The sequence below is a fragment of the Hibiscus syriacus genome, unplaced genomic scaffold (genome assembly GCF_006381635.1).
Source record: "Hibiscus syriacus cultivar Baekdansim isolate YM2019G1 unplaced genomic scaffold, ASM638163v2 tig00018968_pilon, whole genome shotgun sequence".
Taxonomy (NCBI): Eukaryota; Viridiplantae; Streptophyta; class Magnoliopsida; order Malvales; family Malvaceae; genus Hibiscus; species Hibiscus syriacus.
Window position 1 is genome coordinate 1 of NW_024062457.1, and position 23911 is coordinate 23911.

Genomic DNA, 23911 nt, shown 5'->3' on the forward strand with positions numbered 1-23911 from the left:
GTTCCTTTAGAATAAAGTAGTCCGGATATATCTTTAGGTAGGGCACGAGGCCCTTCTGAGTAACTATGTTTGTCAAGGCCTTAACACTCTTTAGAAGAAAGGGTGGGTTAATTAGGGGTATGATTTCTGATGCAGAAAATTTTGGGGGCCGTAACCAGAGTAGACTAGAGCGGAGTGTGAGCTCCAGAGATACAGAATCCTCAACCGCACCATGATGTCTACCATAGAGTAGAGAGTGAGTATATAGGTATACTCACTAAAGTAGAACAAAATAGACCAGTAGACCTTATAACAGTAGACTTGATAGCTTGAGCATTTCAGTGATAAATTTTTAGTATGTTTTAGTTATTAGTGTGGATGTTTCAGTGGACAGGTTGGTAGATCCAACAATTGAGAAGCTTTAGAGTGATTGAGGTCCAGATCCAGTGCAGAGCGGAGTACGTCATCTAGTTTCTTAAAGTGCATGTATATTCATAAATTCAGCTATATTGAGTTGTAAAGTCAGTTAAGAGTTAATATGTAGGTTTATATATATATTGAGTGCTCTCATATATAAAGAGTCGTTCTAAAGTACAAGAAAGTAAGAATAAATTGGTTATTATTTCGATTATTTCGTGTGACATCTTACATCGGTTGACTGTGTGTCGTACTGGTCTAGGGTTTTACATGCGAGACTCAACAGAGAGCAGAGGTGTTTTATATGTGCCGCTTCAAATACGTTCATCGAGGAGGAAATCAGGTGGCCCACTTCCTGGCAACGGATGGCGACTCTGGTGAAGATGACCGATACTGAATCGAGGAGGCGTCTCAAAGAGTTGAAGAACAGTTGGCAGCTGACTGGCGCTGCTTGGATCCTCCTTAGATGCTTCTCGAAGGAAAATGCTCTATAGGGTCTATGTCTTTGTTTTTGCATCCTTGCTTGGAACGAACATTGGTTTCACCTGAGTGTGCAAGGAGTTGAAAGGTCAGCGTTTATTATACATTTTTTATTCATTGTTTAGTCTTGGAATTCTTTCTGGTGCGATGCACTTGACACATTTATGGTTTTGTTTTGTGGTTTTAATATATTAGAGCTGATATTTCCTAGTAAAAAAAGTCTTTTAATCATTTTTAGGATAATTTTTTTGATGTTTTACAGCTGTCCCATTTAAGTTTTAGGCGTGAGGTTCACTCTAGGACCAGGTTCTTTTACTGTTGTTTCATTTGTTGTTCCCTGTATCAAATGAATTGTTTTCCTAATATGAAAATTTAATAATAATAGTTGGCATTTCGGTTTAAAAAAATAAAAAAATATATTAGATATCTAAAATTAATAAAAGATAATTTAAATTTTTATTAAATTCAAAAATAAAAATTTCAATGTTTATTTTTTCATTAAGCTAAAATTAATTATTAAACCTTAATTCAATCGTTATCATTGAGAGTGGATTTTTTAATTGAGAAAAAATAAAAAAATGGGGAGAATGGTAGGCAATGAATAAAATGGACGGATGAGGACGAGAACGATAGAAGAAGATTATAAAGACTGGTTGTGTCATTCAGTTCTCAAGTGTCCCTCTCCCAACTCCCACCCACTCCTTCCCTTAGGACTAAAAATAGAGGACAACGCTTAATCATTATCTGTCCAAGAAACTAAAAAGCAAGTGATTGGCCTGCTTTGCACCTTTCATCTCTGGTTCCTCACTTACTCTTTGATTGCTTTTGTTTAGGGCTCACTTACTCTTTGATTGCTTTTCTTTAGGGATTTGGGATTCCATTTCTTCGTGTAATTAAAGACTTAATACAACGCAATGAGAAGAGGAAGAATTCAGAGCTCTGCTTCCTGTTCAGCATCATCTTCTTCCACATTCCCTCATCCTTCATGCCTCACCTCTGCTTCTCGCCATTGCAAGTTCCCTCGTCTGTATGTTCTTTTATCCACTTACGTTTGCTTCCCTTTTCTTCGTTTTTACTTTACGCTTACCCTTGTTTTTCCTTTGATACTCTGGATTTTCTCAGATTGTCGCCTCGAGCTCTCTCTGTCTCTCAAAGGGTGTCCGGAAATTGCCTAGTGCCCGAGACGACTCAGTTCTCATTTTCTAAACAGTCTAATATCATTACCAATAAGAAACATTTGTTTCACGCGGGCGTTGGAGCTTTGGAGACTTCAAACACTCAAGCTGTCTCCCCTGGGCCTCTTATTGGCGAGGAAAAGATTGGAGTCTTGTTGCTGAACCTTGGAGGTCCCGAGACCCTTGACGATGTGCAGCCCTTCTTGTTTAACCTTTTCTCCGACCCGGTTTGTTTCATTCTTCGCTCCCGTTTCTTATTCTTTAGCTTCTTTAGTAATTATTATGACCTCTCTTCAACATGATAACAATACAATTGAGTTTATCATGTGAAAAGAAAATAACATAATTGTATAAGAAAACCCCAAAATCAATTGGCAACTGTGGAGATATCCAACATTAATATAAGGCCACGAAAAATCTGAAATGGCTGCATAACAACACTGAAAATTTTGGGTATCATGTTGAAAGTGTAGATCCTTTGTTTCAGGTTTACTTGCTTCCGTGTACTAAGTTCACCATGATAAAAAAAAAATGTTAGTTAGATTGTCATTAACGCTGTGGTGAATCTAGTACAGTATCACTTCTTACAAGAACTTGAAGAGCCCTAGATTCTTATTAAAATAAGGCTTAATACACTTTTAGGTTCCTAAATTATACCTCAAATTGACTTTTGGCGTCTAAAATTTTTTTCGTTACAAATAGGTGGATAATGTTTTCTCCGTTACATTTTTAGGTGCCTACCGTTACAAAAATCGTTAAGTGACATCTGTCACGTTAGATTTTTTTTTAATAAAATATTATTCAAAAATAATTTTTTTAAAAACCTGGGTGTGACATGTGTCACTTAATCCTTTTTTTTAACGGTAGGCACCAAAAGTATAACAAAGAAAATATTAGATACATATTTTTAACGAAAAATTCTTTAGGCACAAAATTCAATTTGAGGTATAGTTTAGGCACCTAAAAGTGTATTAAGCCTTAAAATAAGTAGCGGAAGAGATTAATATTGTGACATTGTAACCTCTATTTACAAGAAGATAAACCCTCCTTATCTATTTCCATGTATAGTTATATGTTTCGGGTTGACCAAATAAGAATCCAAAAACCCCCCGTTAAATGAATTTGGTAATTTCTTTTCCCTCTATCAAGTTAGTTTGACAAATTTTTTCGTTCCATTCTCCTTTCTAGTGTTAATTACCTAATTGGACAGGATATTATACGGCTACCAAGGTTGTTTCGTTTTTTGCAAAGGCCCTTGGCAAAGTTTATATCTGTTCTTAGAGCACCTAAGAGCAAGGAAGGATATGCTTCAATTGGTGGCGGTTCTCCTCTTCGACGAATAACTGATGCTCAGGCATGATTGTTTTTGTTATCATTAGAATTTCTTATGGACACATTTATATGTTATAGAACTACCATTTTGAGTTTACTATGATGCTTTCATTAAGTAATGTGGAAGAGAAAAAGATAAATTGCACCTGAACTATTCTGAAATAATTTTCTGGTGACCGAGTATGTTGCCATGCACAAACATATGCTGTAAACATTCACTTTTCGTTAAATCTTTTATGCTGTCATCTGAGTTTACTTTTAATGGCAATGTTTTATTCCTTTTCCCCCTCATTAAGGGTCTGTCAGAGACATGTATCCTTTATGTTGCAACCTTGACTCAAATAGTGTTCGAAATATTAAAATGAAATTATTTAAATGTTGGAACTGCTAATGGCAACTATCAACCTAGAGAGTAATTCTTCTAGTTTCAACTTTTATAGCTTTGTTCATTGTGTCGACCGATTATTATTGTTTTAAATGTATCGTTTTATGTGTAAATGGAAAAAACGATGGTTCCAGATTACTGAAATTGATTTATTTGTTTGTTGTTGGCTTTTAAAATTTCTGCCTTCATAGAGCAGATATGTATTTGACCTTGTTTTGGCTGATGGTTTGGATGGCTCCTTCGCCAGAAAAACTGGAATATGTAGCTTAAGCAATCTTCATCTCATACATGTTAGTATCTCTTATGTAAGTCCTTGATTTGTATTGCCTTGTCACTATGCATTTCAGGCTGAAGAGTTGAGAAAGTTACTTTGGGAAAAGAATGTCCCTGCTAAAGTGTATGTTGGTATGCGTTACTGGCATCCATTCACTGAAGAAGCAATTGAGCAGGTATTTGTTAACTTTAGTCTTTTTTTACATATATTTTTTGGTGACTATTTGGAAATTGACGTGGATGCCTTTCCTTATTTATCACCGACTTTGTATTGCTTTTCTTAAATGCTTGACATTGGGTATGTCAATGATATATGAAACTTTGTAATTGGCAGAACTTCATTCCGATGGTAATTTACTATCAAAATCTGATTTATCATTTTCTAAATAAGCAATCGCATGATCCTTTGGCATTTCCAATGCTCTTCCTAGATCCTACATATCAGAAACCTAGCTTTAGATGTTCTTCTATCTATTGCCACCCTCTAATGTTTAGAGAGAATGCGTTCTTGGAAATGTGCATTTATCTAGATCTACTTCTGTAGTTTGAAGGTTATGAAGGGGTTTTTAACGAGGCCTCCTATTTTTATCAAAAATCTAGATCCAGCCACTACCATGAGAGACAAAAAGTGAATGGAGCAAAGAAAAGTAATTATTAGATACACTTGTGATAAGTAATGAATATGAAGTTTGAATTGTTATTGAAGGATGGAGGGACTAATCTACATGTTTCCTTGTGCTGCTTTCCTGTTTGTCTGAGGAAGGATGGTCTATATTTAGTTATTACATGTCTCTTGAAGCAGTTAACTCTAGCCTCCGATTCTAAATCATTTGAATTTATTGGATGAGGATATAACATTACATTTTCGATTCTTCGTGAAAAATTTTCAATCTTTATTTAATATTTCATGATGCAGAAGTAAGTGAAACCACCAAAGTGTTGTTTAAGTATTGTAATGCTTCAACTGTAAGTTATCATTTCTATGTGCACATTTTAAACTTTATCGTTTGTTTTTTAAATTTATGGATTGCTACTATATGCTTGCTTTTGTATAATTATATTTAACCGACTTGACTGCTTGTTTTCTTCTATTCCTAAAACGAGTCTACTTTTTCACAGATAATATTGTGTATTTTAAGAGTTCCATTCAGGTATTACTTATATAATCTGCGGGTTTCTTCTGGTCGTTATGTCTATCTGGTGGCTGTGAATGCATCATCGATCTGGGTTAAAGATAATATTTGTTTCCTCTGCCTTCTATTATATGACATTGATTCTAGTTATATATAATTATTTTACTTTCCTCCTAACAATACTGTAGATAAAAAAGGATGGAATAGAAAAGCTTGTTGTACTTCCACTTTATCCTCAATTTTCAATATCAACTAGTGGTTCAAGTCTTCGGCTCTTGGAAAGTATATTCCGGTGAGGAATGAGGAAACTTCTCTTGCATTCCTTGATGTAAATTTGAAATATAATCTTAAATCAATGTTCTTCCTCTGACAATATAACCAATTGGTTCTTCAGTGACGATGAGTATCTAGTGAACATGCAACATACAGTCATACCTTCTTGGTATCAACGGGAAGGGTACATAAAATCTATGGCAAATTTAATTGAAAAAGAACTGCAAAAGTTTGATCATCCTGAAAAGGTATGTCCTTAAAACCTTTGTTGTATTCTTGTTGACTGAATTTTGGCAAATTGTTCTTTCACGGCTGGTCTTCATCTGGATTAATATGTGATGTGGCTATATTTTATGTATTTGTCCCTCTTTTTTTATTTTCACAAGAGAAGAAAGGATGTTGCACCTAAATTTTATATGGAACTGATGCAGTGGTTCTAAGTGAGTTTCTAATTCCCGTCATGTTTTGCTTTACTATATTGTAAACTTGAAAGCTACCTGGTGACAATCCTAAATGGATCTGGTTGACTTCCTCTTATTCTTCAGAAAATTATCCCTTTAAAGTTGGGCAAAACTATTTTGAGTGAGCAAATGGTTTTCAAACTGCTGACCTTTTGCAGCATTGGATTTTAGTATTATTAGACTTGTGTGAATTGCTTGGTTATTTATTGGTTTGTAATGATCTTACACAGTTAGCTTTATTTGTACCAAAACAGAGAAGAAAAAAGGCTTAGGGGGTGTTTGGTTCAAGGATTGTGGATGGGAATCCCACATTCCCATGTTTGGTTGGCCGGGAATCTCATTCCCGGTAATATTTTATTACCAATAGTAGATTTTTTGGGGTATATTACCGGGAATGTCATTACCTCCCTTCCCTTAGGTATTGTAACATTATCGGCATTTTAGACTAAAATGCCCTTGAATTTTTATTTTTTTCAAAAATATCCTTCTTCTGTCATTGAATAATAAAAATTCTACGAAAGTTAAATTACAAATTTATCCTTAAATTATTTTATATTTACAAAAAAAAGTCTATAATTAAAATTTTATATGAAGTTCAGGGGTTAAAAAAAATTTATCCTTTCATCAAACCTTTTTTATATTTTTAATTTTGTAAAAAAATTATATAAATATTATGAATTTAATTTTTTAAAGAAAATATATAAATATTTTACAATTTGTAATATTATACAAATATATAATAAGGACAATTTAGTCAAATATATATTCCAATAATCTTTTATTCCTTTAACCAAACACGGTAATCTTACATTCCTGCTAAACCAACCAAACACAAAATACAACATTCCCAGTAATCCTATTCCCTGGTAATCTTTTGTTCCCACTGGTAATCTTACATTCCGTGAACCAAACGCACCCTTAGTGTATTACTTGTGCAATATGAGGAGGAATATGTCCCCAGGGAATAAAATCTGTCTTTTGTACACAAAAGTCAGATCATTCTTTTGCTTGATTACTGACATACTAAAATAGGTTTCATTGTGGTTCATCTTAGGTATCTGATATATACTCCATATCCTATTTCTTGGGATGCCCATGCTGGTTCAGCTATTTGGCAGTTCAAAAAAGTTTGAAGACATCTTTTTAGGAAAGCTGGTTGGTTATTAGTTTTATATTATATAAATCAATCTTAAGGGTATAGTTGATTTCACCAAAAATATCTACCGCAGAAATTTAACTCATGTTGGAAATTTTAGCTCAAGCATTTGGATATGCAATTTCTGTTTTATACTATGGCCACATAGCTAGAATATTGGTTAGTAATTGATTTCTAGAAGCACATGGTTTAAGTGAATTTTGTAAAATATTGGCCACATAGCCAAACTGTACGCAGCCCGGTTTGAAAAGCTAAGTTATAGCTTGTATGCAAGAAAGCAACTGTTGTGATAAGAAGGAACTTGAGGCAATTGTTATAGTGGTCATGCTTATTGACGTGAAGAATGTGTTTGGAATTTTAAGATATAGTTTTGGGTAAAGAAGGTTTCTTTACGAATTTTGTGGGGTCAATTCTTTTTTTTTTGATAAAAATTGGAGGTCTCATTAAAAACTCCCTTCATATTCGTCCACATACTAACAAGTATGTTAACGAACTTTGGAATGAAGAAAAGAGTACCTCATATTTCATTAAATAAAACACCCAGTACATTTGAAAACATAGAATACCCTCATGCAGGGATAGGCACCATTACAAAAAACTAGAATCACCTAAAACTCTCACCTCAACCACAAAGCCCCATAAACAATCATCCTATTCCTAAGTTACACCTCTAGCAAAAGAAAAACCACCCAACACCTAAAGACATAACAGAACAGTAAAACAACACCTGCAATCGTTAAAACGAATTCATCCGCCTCTGAAGAGAACTCCCCTAAATGAACCATCACTATCCAATGCCACCAAAACGAATTCAGCTCCTAAAGATATCTTCAATGGAATAAAACCAAACTTCCTTCCCAACAATCAATCTGTCCTTGAAACTTTATTCAAAACTCCTTTTGCTTATCTTTCTTCACCACATGATTTCTACTTAATTTCCCAGGGAAAGGGGGCACTGCTGAGTTATCTTCCTGTAATTGTATTGGGTCACCGAGTAGACCATTAGAAGGAAAGAGACCCATCATAAGAACATCTTCCGAGGCCCGGGGGTTGACTCCATCAGAAGGGTCAACTGATTTATCAACTTGATGCTCCATGATATTTATGTCTGAATGATCTAAAGCCTTCATTGAATGAAACCCTGAATCTGAACAAGGGAATGGAGACAATCCTAACCCAACACCGACAAACTCGCTTTTAATTAGATCATCCTCACCAAATTTGTTACTTGAATTCTCAACACCTTTAGCACTCTTCAGGAGTGGAACCTTTTCTAGGTTGTTCGTCAGTGCAATTTAAACAGAGGATTCCTGACTGAGAAGTGTCCGGTGAAGCCCCAAGAGAACAAACAAGATCTAAAGAATCATCGACTTCCTCAAGGACCCAAGGCTTTGGTTTGAAGGAAAGCTCAACTTCATGCACCAGGATTTTAAAGAAATTAGCATCGACCTTCAAACCCACCGACTTATCAATTATCACTTGAGCCTTTGTGAGGATTTGAATTTTTGCCCGATCAAAAGACGAAAGAAATTGAGAGCTTTCGTCGATTGCTAATAATTTCCCCCACCTTGCTACAATGTTCTTGAAAGTACCCTAATTCCAAGTGTGAAAAGGATTCGTTCGCAAACTACCCACACTCGACGACACTCCACCACCAGACTCTCCGACCAATCTGCAACTCTGGAAAACCACTCTGCAAGAGTATCTGATTTTTCATTCTTCACACTTCTCAACGTAACATAGTTTTCAAAAATCAATATAACTACATTCCCAGCAGCTCTCATTAACGAGAAACCAGCGAGGCCTTTGTTTTGCATTTGGCTAGCAAGATTGCCGATTTTGATAAAGTTCTTGCACCACCTCATTAGATAGTTTCCCAACACTTGAAGTTTAGCTTCGTCAACACCACCTTCTACTGCATAGAGATTATTCCTTGTAACTACTTCCATCCCAGTCTTTCGGACGACTGGCGAGGACTTTCTCCAATAAGACTATCGAGGCTTGTATTTAGCCAAAGAGAGACCAATTTTGCTATCATCAATGTGATAACCATTCATTTTTGAGATCACTTTCCTGGCTTCTTCAAATGTTGCAAAGCTTATGAACCTTAAACGAATCCCCTTTGTATTTCTTTTGGTTGGAATGAATGCATCAATTACTTGACTGTGGGTACAAAATAAAGATCCAAACCTCTTCCAATGGATCTTTTCTGGTAAGTTTTCAATGTATAACATATAACATATAACATCCAATTCTGTACCCATTACTATTTTTTGGGTGGCCTTCATTCCACCAATTATTATTACCGATTCTCCCATTTCTTACTACTGCATCAAACTTGTCACCACAACACCCATACTCCATTGAGACACACCCACGTTAGAAAAGACCAAACGGACGCCACCACCAGGTTATAGAGAAGAGCTGAGAGTAGACAGAAAAGCACACGCAAGACGAGAAATTCTTGGGTCTTCTACTGGGACGCTGTGAACCACAAAAGAAAATGTGCAGTGGGGCTTTTACCAGGACATGCACGAGCTATATCTTATGGGTCTTGGACGGGGACAACAAAAAACACCAAAACGCGTCGGAGAAGGTGAAAAGTTGCAGCCTACAACTTGGGATCTACGTCGGAGAAATTTTCATCTATACTCATGTAATCATCATTTTCCTGATACTTAAATTTAACACCAATGCAGAAAGTTAGAGAGAGAGAGAATGAGTTTTCGAAAAGCAAGTTTTCTGTTAACAAGTTTAGAGAGGTCCATGGAGGAGTTTTATGGTCAGCTTTTGTTGACAATCTTAGTAAGCAAGTGCGTCGTAGTGAGTTATGGAACCGTTTTAGTGTTTATGGGAAAGTTATTAAGGTGTTCATTCCTCTTTTTAATAACAGACCGAAGTATAAGGTTAGTACGTTTGCTTTTGTCCACTTCGCTTATAAGGAGGATCTGTGTAATGCAGTGGAAAATATGAACAATGTCCTGTTTGATGGAAGGAGAATCTCAGTGTCTATAGCTAAGTATCAGAAAGCCTCTCCGTTGAGGAGGCAGGTAGATGAGAGGGTAGATGGTTCATCTAGTGGGGCATCAAGGAGGGAAAATGTGGGAAGAGTTTTGTCTAATACTGAAAGGGCTAGGAAGATGGAGTTGATGAGTAGGTTTTATGATGGTAGGACTTTTAAGGATACGGTTGTTGGGGTGAACAAGGTTCCAGAGGTTGTCAAGAAGGACAATTTTTTACCTATGGAGGAGAGGAGAAAACCTATGGATGTTTTTATTCCGGTGGATGATAGGGTTTGTTGAGATCGTCTCTTACCGGGATTTGCAAAGCAATATTTGAAGTAGATTTTGTGCAGAAAGCGTTAAGAAATGAGGGTTTCGATGTTAAGGTCGTTCGATGGGGCTTTGCGAAAAATGCTTGCCTGGTTGTTTTCCAGTCGGCGGAGGAAAAAGGAGGGTGACAGAAGGAAACTGGGAAGCTCTATCTTTCTGGTTTGAGTATTTGGAACCTGTTTTGGATGAAGGTGGCATCCCCCAACCTTTTTGTATGGTTTCCATTATTAGAGTTCTATTAAATTGCTGGTCGTTCCTTTCTTTACTAGTTTGGCATCTAGGTGGGGGGAGTTAGTGAAGATCAAAGACGAAACTGCCCAAAGAGTGGACTGCAGGGTGGCGCATCTGCTGCTTAGGGTCGTCAGTCCTTTTGACATCCCTGACCATATGAGCGTGAACACTTATGGGAGGAAATTCCTGATCAAAATTAAGGTGGAATGTGGTGATGATTTTTTTCCTGAGTTGTCAGGATTGGTGGAAGAGGATGTTCCAGAGGTTCCTGGGGCGGGGAGTTCCGCTAAGTGCAGTCAAGAAGATGTTCAGGTGCAGAATGGTTGGCACGTGGGTTGTCAGGACAAGTCAGGAGCTCATTCTAGGCTGTTGGAATGGGCCCAAGGCTCCCACCATGACAATGTCTTGGGAAATGGGAAAGGTTTCAATGGGTGTTCAAATTCAATATTTAATTCTTCGGTGGACAAGTGTAGAGGAGTGGAAGATGCAGAGGTTGTCTCCACCCAGCATGGAAAGTCGGAAGGCTTTATTGGAGGAATAGAAGGTGGAATGTGTATGGGGGGTGAGTCTCTTGAGCATGATAAAGTTGACTGGGAGAATGGGCTTCGGATAGGTACATCAAGTCCAGTGTTGAGTGGTCTGGACCCAGTTATTGGCCAAAAATTCTGTTCTGCTGCAGATAAGATTAACGATCCAGCTGGGATTGATGGTATGGGGTCTGTTAAAGTGGTTAAGGTGGCAAGTTCATCAGGTGGTTCACAGCCTCGGTCTGCAAGTTCTTTGAAGTCCGGCCCGGTTCGCAGGAAGTTAGTTAGGAGTTTCAAGAGGTTTTACTGCAGGTCTAAGAGAAGAAAGTTGTGGATTAAAGACGTGCAGGCTTGTAAGAAGGGTTCTCGAAGGGAGTCCAGTAAGGAGTTAAGTAGGGCTGCAAGTTCCAAGGGTGGGAATTCTGAAATTCCAGTAGTTGCTGGGTCTTCAGAAAGAGACAATGGTGGTCCAAGGATGAGGAGTCTTAATAGGAGATTTAGAAGATCACTCTTTAGGGAAGCTGTGGAACATGCCAGTGTGTCCACATTATCCTCATCAGCTTTTCCTGTGTTGTTGGAAGAAGCTGTTGCTACATGGGAAATTAGTAAGATTCTGGGTGTTTCTTTCAAGGAAGGGAAGGATGCTTTTTTACAAAAGATTATGGACTTGGAAAAAGGCTCGAGTGCGGTCAGCTGAGGTCGGGGGCAATTCATAGGTTTTTTCTGGTTTTGTCATATAAGTTAGAATGCAAAGGCTTATTATTTTGTCTTGGAACGTTAGGGGGTTGGGTAAAAAAGAAAAGCAGAGAGCTGTTCAGAAATTAATCTCAGAGAAAAAACCATCTTTTCTTTTTCTTCAAGAAACAAAACTTGAGAAGTTACCTTTCGCTTTTTTAAGGAGTGGATTGAATAAGTTGCAAGGTTTTGTTGTGTCTCCAGCAGAAGGCTCTTCAAGAGGTATTTTTAGTTGTTGGGATGAGTCTGTTTTTGTGTTAGAAGAGCATCATATTCATAAGAGTTTTAGCAGTGGTCGGGAAATTTAAGTCCAGCCGACTTAAATGTGGGTTTATAAACGTCTATGGTCCTTCTGTGGAAGAAGAGAAGGCAAGGTTTTTTGAAGAACTGGGACTGTTCATTAATGTTTCCAATGTCCCTTTGTGCGTGGGAGGAGATTTCAATGCCTACTTAACAGAGGATAAGAAGGATGGTATGGCTCAAAATAGGAACTCGATGGAAATCTTTAGGCTTTTTATTCAGCAAACGGGTCTTATTGATTTGCCTTTAATAGGGGGGAAATTTACATGGAGCAGCAATCGGGATGTTCCAACTGTTGTTAAACTAGATAGGTTCCTGGTTAATGTCAGTTTCTCAGAAGAATTTCACTGTATCAACCAATTTTTACTGCCAAAGTCTATCTCGGATCATAATGCTATTGTTCTTGAGAGTGGGGAAGATAATTGGGGAAGAGGCCTTTTAGATTGTTCAATTATTTAATGTCTGAGGATGGTTTTGAAGAGAAGGTGGTTGAGTCTATTAAGGAGTTCAAGGAGGAGAAGAAAAAAGCTGGAATTTTGAGCATTCTAAGTAATACAAAGTCAGCCATTAAGAGCTGGTCTGGGGTAAGGAAACAGTTTCCACGGCTGGATATTGCTGCTCTGGAAGATAAAATTCATCAGTTTGAATTAAGTTTGCAGCAAAATCAGAGTGCCAATGTAGATGTCAATGCGGCAGAGTTGAGGAAATGGAGAAATGAATTGTGGAAACTTTACAGAGTTGAGGAGCAAATTTGGTTTCAAAATTCAAGAGAAAAGTGGGTGAAAGATGGAGACCGGAATTCTAAGTTTTTCACACAAGTGCTTCCATTAGGAGGAGGATGAATTCTATGAATGCAATTCATGTTGATGGTAAAATTATCAAAGATCCGGTTATTATAAAGTCTACTGTCAGAGAACATTTTTTTAAAGCTTTTAATCATCGTTCTACCTTGGAGGTGGAGGATATTAATTTGAACTTCTCAAGAATTTCTCTGGAGCAGAGTCTGTTGTTAGAGAAGGAGTTTACGAAAGAAGAGATTTGGGATACCATAAACTCGTGTGATAGTAACAAAGCTCCTGGGTCAGATGTTGAATATGGGTTTTTTCAAAAAATTCTGGCCTCACTTGAAGAGGGATATTTTGAAGTTTTTCCATAATTTCTTTTTGGGAAAGGAGTGGGAGAATGGCATTAATCATTCTTTCATTACCTTAATCCCAAAGGTTCTAATATTGGGGGTCTGGATGATTTAAGACCTATTTCTCTCGTAGGAGGGATGTACAAGATTCTGTCCAAGTGTCTGTCGAGAAGGTTGAGAGGTTGCATCAAGGATATTAACAGTGACTCACAATTTGCTTTTATTTCGGGTCGACAAATTTTGGATTGTTCTTTTATTGCTAATGAAGGTATCGACTTGTGGAGGAAGAAAGGTTTGAAGGCTTGTGTCTTTAAGGTGGATTTTAAGAAGGCTTATGATACGGTAGATTGGGACATTCTCTTTAAAGTTTTGGATAAAATGGGTTTCGGATCAAAATGGTGTAGCTGGATTCGGACTTGTGTCACTACAGCTTCGATGTCAGTGCTGGTTAATGGTGTTCCTACGGATGAATTTTCGTTGTCTAGAGGTCTTAGACAGGGCTGTTCCCTCTCCCCTTTGTTGTTTAATCTTGTTGGTGAATTGCTTAATCTTCTGATTATCCAAGCAGTCCAGTCAGGCATGTTTTGTGGCCTGACAGTTGGCAAAGACGAGAATGTTGTTAATTTGTCTCATCTGCAATTTGCAGATGATCTCATCATCTTCTGCAATGCATCGAAGACTCAGATTCTTAATGTAAAGAGGGTTCTTCGAGTTTTTGAAGTTATGTCAGGCCTTAAATTGAATCTCACTAAGAGTAAATTATTTGGGATTAATATTTCTGAGGAAGTGTTTACTCAGTGGGCTAATGCTATAGGTTGTTTGGTAGGACATTTCCTGTCCGAATATTTGGGGCTTCCTCTTGGTGCTAAGAGAAATTCCCAGCAGATGTGGGATCCGGTAGTGCAGAAGTTTTACAACAGATTAACAGGCTGGAAGGCTAAGACAATGTCTATGGCAGGCAGATTGGTCTTATTAAAGGCAGTTTTGTGTGCGTTACCAACCTACTATATGTCCTTGTTCAAGATTCCTGTTTCGGTATATGATAAACTCAATGCTATCATGGCTAGATTTTTATGGGGAGGAGAGGTTGAGGCCAAAAAAAATCATTGGGTTAATTGGTTGACAGTTTGCTCTGATAAACGGGTGGGTGGTCTTGGTGTTGTGGATCTTAATTTTATGAATAGAGCTCTACTTGGGAAATGGAGTTGGAGGTTTGCTAATGACTGCGATTCAGTGTGGAAAAAGGTAATCTGCAGTAAATATAAATTGGACTCTAGTTTTTTGTCGTTCAATGAAAAACTACCTACTAATGCTTCTTGGATCTGGAAATCGATGGTTAAGAACCATTTCAATGAGGATCAATTTGGAACTAAGTTTCGAAGTTTGTTTAATGTTAGGATGGGGAATGGTGGGAGTATCAGATTTTGGTTTGATAGTTGGGCGCTTGATGTCCCTCTTAAAGTGGTTTTCCAAAGATTGTTTGCTCTGTCGATAAACAAAACTGGGAAGCTTAATGAGTTTGGGGAGTTTCGGTCTTCAGTTTGGGTTTGGCATATTCAATTGAGAAGGAATTTAAGTGATTGGGAATTGGATCAGTTTGCTGAGTTAATGGATGTTATCCATAATTTCACACTAAATAATGAGATGTCAGATGGTATGGTTTGGAGAGGGAATGGGGAAGGAATTTTTTCTGTTAATTCGTGTTTGAAGTCTTGCTGTCCTGTTTTGACAGCAGATTCTTTTTGGATGAAGCACATTTGGAGGGGTTTGGTGCCTCCTAGAGTGGAGATCTTCATGTGGCAGGTCGTGTATCAAAGGCTGCCAGTTAAACTTGAATTACAGAAGAGAGGAGTTTCAGCAATTGTTGATGTTGTTTGTCCTTTATGTAAGAAGGTGGATGAATCCTCTTCTCATTTATTTTTTACTTGCTCGGTCGCGTGGTCTGTTTGGAATAATTTTTTGAGATTTTGGGGAGTTTGTTCAGTTTTACAAGCTAATGCTAAAAGTTTTTTGTTAGCTTGGGGAGATTTGGTGCCTAGTTCTATAATTTGGTCCTTCATTCCGGGAGTGGTGTTTTGGACAATCTGGAAATGTAGGAATGCGATTGTGTTTGATAAGGGGAGTTTAGATCAGACTGATCTTTTCTTTATGGCAAGATGTCGGCTGGCTGCATGGTTCTTAGCTGTCTATAAGGAGACGTCTATTCTAATGGACTGTCTTATTTGTGATCCTTCGCTTGGAGATTGTTGCGCTAATTCTAGATCTTCAGTCATTAAAATTAAGGCCTGGACTCGGCCTCCAAAGGGCTATATAAAGTTGAATGTGGATGCATCTGTTACTGCAGATTGGAGGAAAAGTGGAGTTGGGGGAATTCTAAAAGTGGAGAATGGCTCGGTGGTGGGGTCTTTTCAAGAGGCTTCTGGTCCGGGTCCTCCCATTTTGATAGAACTAATGGCAATTAAGAAGGGTTTGTTTTTCTTTGCTTCAATCCAGCAACAGTTTGAGGATCGCTTGATTGTTGAAACTGATAGTAAAATTGCGATGGACTGGATCAAGAACTATGATAGATGACCCAATGTATATGTAGACCTTGTGAACGAAATTGTTACTAAGTTAAGAGGTTTGGGAGGCATTATTAGATGGGTTGCTAGGTCAGCTAATGTTGAGGCTGATGCCTTAGCTAAGGCTGGTATTGGCTAGCTTTAAAGTCTTTTGGTTATGTTTGGGTTGTTATTTTTAAGCTATGGGTTGGTGTGTATAGGGAGTCTACATGATTGTTCCCTAAGTATTATGTAATTTATGCGTTTTAATGAATTATAAGGCACTCTTTCCCTCCTTCCGCTGATTAAGGAGCACTTTATGTTCCATTAATCATGAAGGGGTTTTAACGAGGCCTGCCATTCCTATCAAAAAAAAAAAAAAGGTTCAGATTCGGAAACACGGTGAAGAGACGAACCTCCCTGTGAAATTTGGGTTCGAACGACGGTCGGAAAGTGGCGGCGGACGACAGTGAGAAATGTCGGAGGATAGCGACGGCGGAAGACGTTGAGGAGCACTTAAGGGGGACAAACGACTGACACCTGATTCTTATGAGGAGCTAGAAGATCGCCTGGATTCTAGAGAGAAGCGGGAGCTTCTCTCATTTGTGGGGTCAATTATGAAAATCTCCTTACTAACAGTCTTTTATAGTTATGGGATTTCAAAGGTTTTTCATTAAGAATCTGGTGCTACATGTTAAATAAAATGTTTGGAAATGTCATTGATTGAGTCATTACTGCTAGGCATGTGCATTTTTTTTGTAATTAAATATGACTTCTCCAAGGACAAGTCGAATTTCAATGTACAGGTCTCTCTGTTCAATCATCTTAAAGGCTAGGAGAATTGGAAACTCTGATGAAAGTTACATTAGGATGTATGGTGTCCCTCTTGATATCTCCAAAATTGGCCCTCATTCATTATCTTTCTATCTGAGCTACGGCAACTTAGTTATCAGCACATCTTCAAAAACTTTGTAACACCCTAATCTGATCCGACTCAAATTTCGAAAAATCTAGGTATCACACGGAACTACCGAAACGACTAATCATTTTTTTTTCAAAACAATCATCGTATTCATAGATTAAAACCATAGTTTAAAACATAACAAAATTAATTTACAAAAGTGGAGAGTTCCCATAATTTACGTCCCAAATAAAAGTATTAAGTACATCAAAGTACTCCCTATGTGACCACTGGAGATCAAGTTGCAGACATACTTACCAATGGTCTACCTGGTAAGTATTTTCAGAAGTTAACAGGCAAGCTGGGGATAGAAGATATCCATGCTCCCCGCTTGAGGGGAGTGTTAGAGATTAGTTACCTAAGATAAGGAGATTGAGTTGGATTTGTAAATATTCTATTTAGTTAGTATCTCCAACCCTAAGGGATTGTTTTTATTACTAGAATTAGTCTCTTACCTAGTTTAGAAGTTACTTAAGATAAGGCTTAGGCTTGTATATATAATTGTAAGTTTCCTACACATTCAATGAGAGTGAATTACTTAAAAATTCATGGCTTTTGTCACAAATGTTCTTGCTTCTTATCACTAAAACTTTGGTTTTAGTCTTGATTGACCAGTCAATATCATGAGCTCACTGAAAGGTTGACCTTTTCTCGTAATAATCTAAATTTGCAATGGTAGATGTAATTTTGACAACTGAGTTTTCACTTGATTCCTGCTTATTTGGTTACGTAGTTCATGACTTTCAAATGTTCCTGATTTTTTAGAATAATTCAGAACCAGGCTTTAGAATTGCAGGTTAGTTTTCCTGTATTTGTTGCTGGTGTCTAGGGACCTATTCCTTTAATTTCCGTTGCATATTCATTTACATTTGAAAGATACTGTATCACGGTAATAATTTTATATGATGTGTTTCTCTTGATGGTATTTTCTATTAAACGTCTCAAACTTTTAGTGATCTCACTTGGGAAGTTCCTTCAGTTGTTTGAGTGAAGAGGGCCTTGGCTATTATCTTTTTCTTAGATGCAAATCTTTCTTGAATTTGTGTTTCCTTTATTTTCCTGTTATTTAGGAGCTTTTTCCCATACAAATTTTAAAATTTGTTGTCTTAAAAATAAATCAACATATTAATGAGAGTACAGGATACAGGTGGTAATATTTTTTAGTGCGCATGGGGTGCCACTTGCATATGTAGAAGAGGCAGGTGATCCTTACAAGGCTGAGATGGAAGAATGTGTGGACTTGATAATGGAGGAATTAGAGAAGAGGAAGATCACAAACGCATACACTCTCGCTTATCAGGTACTTATTGTTGGCATATTACTCCTTACCAATCTATTTCACTCTCTAGCAGATGGGTTTTCTCTAACTTTAGCAAAAGTTGGTCATAACCTGCGTTGGATTCCCCTGTTGATTTTCTTAAGATGAACGTTGATGGAGCAGTTAGGCTTGGAGGCTCGGGTGGAGGTATAGGAGGTATATTGAGAGATTGGGAGTGTCGTACACTTTTGACTTTTTCAGAGAAAGTTGACCAAGTACTCCTCCTCTAGCTGAATTAAAGGCTATTAAAAGGGGTATTGAAATTTTTCTGGCTTCAGTTTGGGTTTCTGTTGGGAGATTGATTGTTGAGAGTGATTGCAAGTCGGTAGTGGAATGGATTAAATCACCGGCTTTGGTTCCTGTTTTCTACTCGTCTTTGGTTAATCAGATTTTGACGCTTTCAAATGGCAAGGTTCATTCAGTGAGGTGGATTCCAAGAGCGAGCAATGAGGAGGCTGATAGCTTAGCTAAGAAAGGGATAGGTTGACTGTAAAGCCCTGTCACTGGATTTTCTGGTCTAGCTAGACGGTCTATTAGAAAATTGTTGTTAAGTTTTATGGGATGTATTGTTGTGTAGTGTTTAAATATTATGTAAGATTGTATTATCAATAAAGTTTTTAAGGCACTCTTTTCCTTCTTCCGCTGATTAAGGAGCTTACCCCTAAGCTCCTTTAATCAAGAAGGGGTTTTTAACGAGGCCATCCATTCCTATAAAAAAAAAGTAGAAGAAAGTCTCAATATAAATGCTTACAGCAATTCCAATTTTCTCTTCAGAAGATGCTTATGCTGTTAGGATAATGCTGTGATTAAATATAATTTTCCAGTATAACGGAATACAATGGGTAAACTGTATTTAACCTTGAAGTAAATTAAAGTTGCCTTAGGGTTCTTTATCATCTTAGGGCTGTTTGTGTTATATTTCTACTTTATGAGTACAGTATTTTTTGAAATTTGAGCCACTGAGACTTGGTCCAGCAGTTGTTAGTTCTCTTTAGAGTTTGTCTTAGATTCAAACCTTTACTCCCTTTTAGAATTCTTCTCTATGTTTCAAGAAACGACAGAAATTCGTTTGCTGAATTATGGTCTATTTATAGGTTGTTTTGAAAAGTCATTCCGTGTATTGTTGTAGTAGTTACCTTTTTTAGGGGGCAATGTTGGGTTTGGATGAATTTATAGTGAAGCAGGTTAGGTTGGGACTCAGATTTTTTGGATACAACTTAAAATATTTATTGTCCGTAGATATAAATAAGGATAGGTTAGAGTTTTGACGGTGAAGGGTTTTTCCACCTCTGATTCTTGTGTTTATATATCTCTTGACCATCAGTTTTTCCCACATGATTTTACTTGCTAACATATCTTGCACAAGTTCTCTATGATAGTACCTTCTTTTGTTAATGGTTGGTTAATGTTCCTGCAGAGCAGAGTTGGGCCTGTTGAATGGTTGAAGCCCTACACTGATGAGACAATAATTGACCTAGGGCGAAAAGGAGTTAAAAGTCTTCTGGCCGTACCAATTAGGTATTGTATTTTTCACGATGATATCGTGATGGGTAATGAAATCAAATAGCTCCTAGTTAAAATATTTCTAGCTGTGTCTTTTACATTTTACTTATGCCACAACTTCTTGGGCTATTGAACATGTAGCATTGATTATCCAAGCAAAATATGAAAATGTAGTTTCTTTTCAACATTTTGAGGTTTGACTTGTTGCTTCATAGGCCAGTAATTGGAACTCTTGAAGAGATTAATGTTGAGTATAAAGAATTGGTTTTTTATCATCTGATTGTGTAATGACATCACATAGCTTATATTGACTTTTTCTAGTTGCATTTTTTGGTCGACCATCACCTCCGCCTGGGCTGCTAAAACTTTGATATTTGATTCACAGTTTTGTAAGCGAGCATATTGAAACTCTTGAAGAGATTGATGTTGAGTATAAAGAATTGGCTTTAGAATCCGGTATACAAAATTGGGGTCGTGTTCCTGCATTAGGATGTGAGGCAATGTTCATTTCAGACCTGGCAGACGCCGTAATTGAGAGTCTTCCATATGTGGGAGCTATGGCAGTTTCAAATCTTGAAGCTAGACAGGTACTTTAAAGCTTTCCACTATATTCTTATAATTTAATAGAAGTGCCTTTTTTAGAGCATAAAAATATGGCTTGGGTTTATCGAATATACGAAGACTCAAATACGTTTTGTATGTATGCATGTTGCAACTAAGCTTATTTGCATGAAAAAAATGCATGGTTGCATCTTACATGACATGTGATGCCTTGATGTGTTTCATTTATTCACTTGAATGATGGGACTGTAAGGAACTTCAGAGTTCAGACCGTAGTACGGCATTACTGTTTCCTAAAATCACATGGCACCTTTTGAAATCTTGACGGGATAAATTAGTTTAGTTCTGGTACCCCACTGATGGTGCTTTTCTTCTGGTTAATGTTATAAAATGAACTCCCGAGTACGTGAACGATGAAAGGACTGTAATACCTCAAAGAAGAGTTAGGAATAAGATTGGGTTTTGTGGTGATACAAAAGTGACATCGTGTTGTTTCAATTGCAGAATGCCATGGTTTGACATTGTGTTTTTGTGCAGTCATTAGTTCCCCTGGGAAGTGTGGAGGAGTTATTGGCAACTTATGATTCACAACGAAGGGAGCTCCCACCACCTGTGACGGTTTGGGAATGGGGTTGGACGAAAAGTGCTGAAACTTGGAATGGCAGAGCAGCCATGCTTGCCGTGCTTGTGCTGTTGCTACTCGAGGTCACAACCGGAGAGGGATTTCTGCATCAGTGGGGGATATTGCCCTTGTTTCGCTAAATCTGACTGTCTCTCGTAATGAAGATAAGTGTAAATTTTGATATGATAAGCAGCAACTTACATACATTTGTATTGGAGAACATGTTCATTGGTAAAATACGTGGGAACTGGGTGTTGAGATTCAATGCATTAAAATCACACACTGATTCAGGGAATAGTTTTTAAGTCTTTGAGAAAAAGATCTGCATGCAAATTAGTTGTGTGTGTGAAAACTGAAAAGGGAATGTCTTCAGTCAATCTATATTATCTCTCTTTCTTGACAATGGAGATCATTTATCTACATCACATATAAAGCTTTGTTGGTATAACGGGTCAATTTGATACCGAATCAGTTGGTAAATTATTAAAAAAATCTCTATTTTTGAAAACTAATATTATTATAAGGATGTTTTTATCTTTTGGGTAAACTACACAAATGGTCACTAATGTAAGTTTTTGTTTTTTTCAATAAAGTTTTAAAAGTAATAAATCGGTCACTAACGTTTTTTATTTATAACAAATTGTTCACTCAATGTTAATATAGGTGACGGAAAGCTTACCTAGCCTATTAACCGCTTATTTAGACCGTTGATTGCCACGTACTCCTTGTCGACCTGCGCTTAATAACCCTATTTCACCTTCATCTTCCCCCTCCTAACACAACTTTTTGTTGCATTAAAGCTTTAACAAAAGAAACAAGGAAAATAATTGAAGAAGGAATAAGGGAACTTGTTCAGTGGGAGAATCCTTCAAGCCATGTAAACTTGCATGAAATCTTATGTAAAATACATGCTTTATATAGTTAATTGTAATTATATCGTGAGAAAGTATATAATTAGTCTGAGAAAGAGATATTAACTCTTAAGATTGAAGGTGAGAAAAAGAGAAAAGATGGGACCTGCAACAAAGAGTTTGGTGTTAGGAGGGTGAAGATGAAGGTGAAACTGGGTTATAAGCTTGGGTCAACAAGGAGTACAACCTGGCAATCAATGGTCTAAATAAGTGGTTTCATCACCTATAATAACATTAAGTGGTCAATTTATTATAAATCGAAAACGTTAATGACCAATTTGTTCCTTTTGAACTTTAGAGAGAAAAACAAAAACTTACTCAAATATTAGTAACCATATGTGTAGTTTACATCTTTACATATTTTTATATAAATTTTAAATAAAATAAAAATATTATTTGACAGTTGAACATAGGAAACCAATAGATTCATATTAAATTCTTTTATCATTCCACTAATAATTAGGTAGATCTGACTGAAGGAAATGTTGGGTTTCTTTGTTGCTATCATAAGTTGTGTTATGGCAATGGTTTCAGCGGCTGTCCAGGTTTGCTGTTTTCTTCCCAACTTTACTTAAGCAGAGGAGGACCCAATTGGATTCTGTATAATATCATAGCTATCTATTCCTATTAAATATGATTCCTAGTGTTATATACTCTACTTTTTTTGGTTACAAAAAGACGCTGCAAAGCAGTGGAATTAAAACTCTTGGCTTGACATATCCAAATTCACCAACAGCCTACACTCATCCGGAGGTTGGGGAAGCAGGTAAAGGTCGTTGCTGTCTTTACGAGCAGCATGGAAAAGGGCGTCCGCAACCTTGTTGGCTTCCCTGTTAACATGCTGAAGCTTGATGCTCCACAAGCGGTGGAATAACCTGTGAATTCTGCGAATAATGGAAGCCTCGTGAACCAGAGAGGGCTGCTTAGAGAGTCCACGACCTCTCTGCTATCAAATTCCACTTCAAGATCTCTAAAGTCCCGCTCCCAAGCTATGTAGAGACCATCCAAAAGGGCCTAAAACTCGGCATGGAGAGCCGAGCATTTTTCAATGTGACGATGAAGCCGATAATCTGCTGACCGTTATCGTCCTTGAAAACTCCACCAGTCGCAGCGGCCATAGTGTGCGGATTCTTTGCTCCATCAGTATTTAACTTTACCACTCCATTCTTAGGAGTTCTCCATCTTTTCTTAGGGGTTAACATAGGATGAACAGTTTGGCTATCTCCAGCTTTAGCTTTAATGGCATGTGCCCAGACACGAGCGGAGTTGATGATTTCTAGTGAAGACCAGACCCGCCCATTAAATACTAAACAATTACGGAGTTTTCAAAGACGTCAGGCGATAATCCCGAACATACGCCTCCAGAGATAATCTTCTTTATTAAGACCTACATTGGAAGAAATATTAGCAGGAAACCAGTCCAGCAAATTTAAAGAGTAGAAGGGAGCCCTGCGGTTATTAGTAACGATCTGGTCCCAAACCATTCTCGCTGCGGGACAGTCACGAAGGACATGAACGACGGTGTCCTCACTGGTATTACAGACCGGGAAGGTGGAGACTCAAGATATGCCACGTCTAGCACGTTCCGAGTTGGTCATGAGACGATTTTGGATGGCCAGTCAAATAAAATGCTTCACCCTTTGCGGACCATCATAGTCCCAAGCAATTTGCCACCTTTTATCTTTGTTATCCCATGAGCCTCTTTGCATTAAATGAAAAGCTGACATAACAGAACAATCTCGTTTGTCCAACCAGCTCCAAATGGGTTGATCAGCGCCCATCTCGTTACTAGGAGGAGGGATGGCCAGAACCCACTGAATAGTGTCCTCATCAAGATGGTTCCTGAGCTTCTAGATATTCCAGTTGCCATCAATCCCGACGAAATCACGAACCATGACCTGGTTATCATAAGGATGGGCAGAGTTCACCATGGTGTTAAGCGGTTTCGAAGTGTGGATCCAAGAGTCCTCCCAAAAGTTAGTAGCTTTACCGTCATCAATGGACCAACAAATATTCTCACGGAAAATATTCCAAACCCGAGAGAGGGACTTCCAAGTAAAAGAGTAATTCATAGAGACAATGTTCGTAGGACAAAGCTCTTGTACTTCGAACGGAGGATCGTCACCCAGAGAGTATCCGTTTTCATTAAAAGGTTATAACCTAACTTCACA

At 37.6% G+C, this 23911-nt stretch overlaps 1 protein-coding gene across 2 annotated transcripts; it reads left to right on the forward strand.

Moving 5' to 3' along the window:
- Nucleotides 1-1571: 1571 nt before the first annotated feature.
- LOC120209472 (ferrochelatase-2, chloroplastic-like) lies at nt 1572-21116 on the forward strand. Of its 2 annotated transcripts, none has more exons than XM_039208467.1 (11): nt 1572-1639; nt 1742-1903; nt 1999-2278; nt 3262-3405; nt 4116-4217; nt 5363-5466; nt 5569-5695; nt 17973-18125; nt 19561-19661; nt 20032-20233; nt 20745-21116. In XM_039208467.1, exons 2-11 carry the CDS (start codon nt 1791-1793, stop codon nt 20967-20969), a joined length of 1551 nt encoding a protein of 516 aa, XP_039064398.1. In that variant the 5' UTR covers nt 1572-1639; nt 1742-1790; the 3' UTR covers nt 20970-21116. The 2 variants fall into 2 exon arrangements, with proteins under 2 accessions (XP_039064398.1, XP_039064397.1); XM_039208466.1 differs by lacking the exon at nt 1572-1639 and adding an exon at nt 1644-1685 and having other exon boundaries at nt 1716-1903.
- Nucleotides 21117-23911: the final 2795 nt, after the last annotated feature.

Bases quoted from the DNA above. Each gene is read 5' to 3' on its own strand.
- LOC120209472 (XM_039208467.1), top strand. From the start codon at position 1,791: ATGAGAAGAGGAAGAATTCAGAGCTCTGCTTCCTGTTCAGCATCATCT. The intron at 3,406-4,115 runs GCATGATTGTTT...TATGCATTTCAG, and splicing joins GACGAATAACTGATGCTCAG to GCTGAAGAGTTGAGAAAGTT. The intron at 5,696-17,972 runs GTATGTCCTTAA...TACAGGATACAG, and splicing joins AGTTTGATCATCCTGAAAAG to GTGGTAATATTTTTTAGTGC.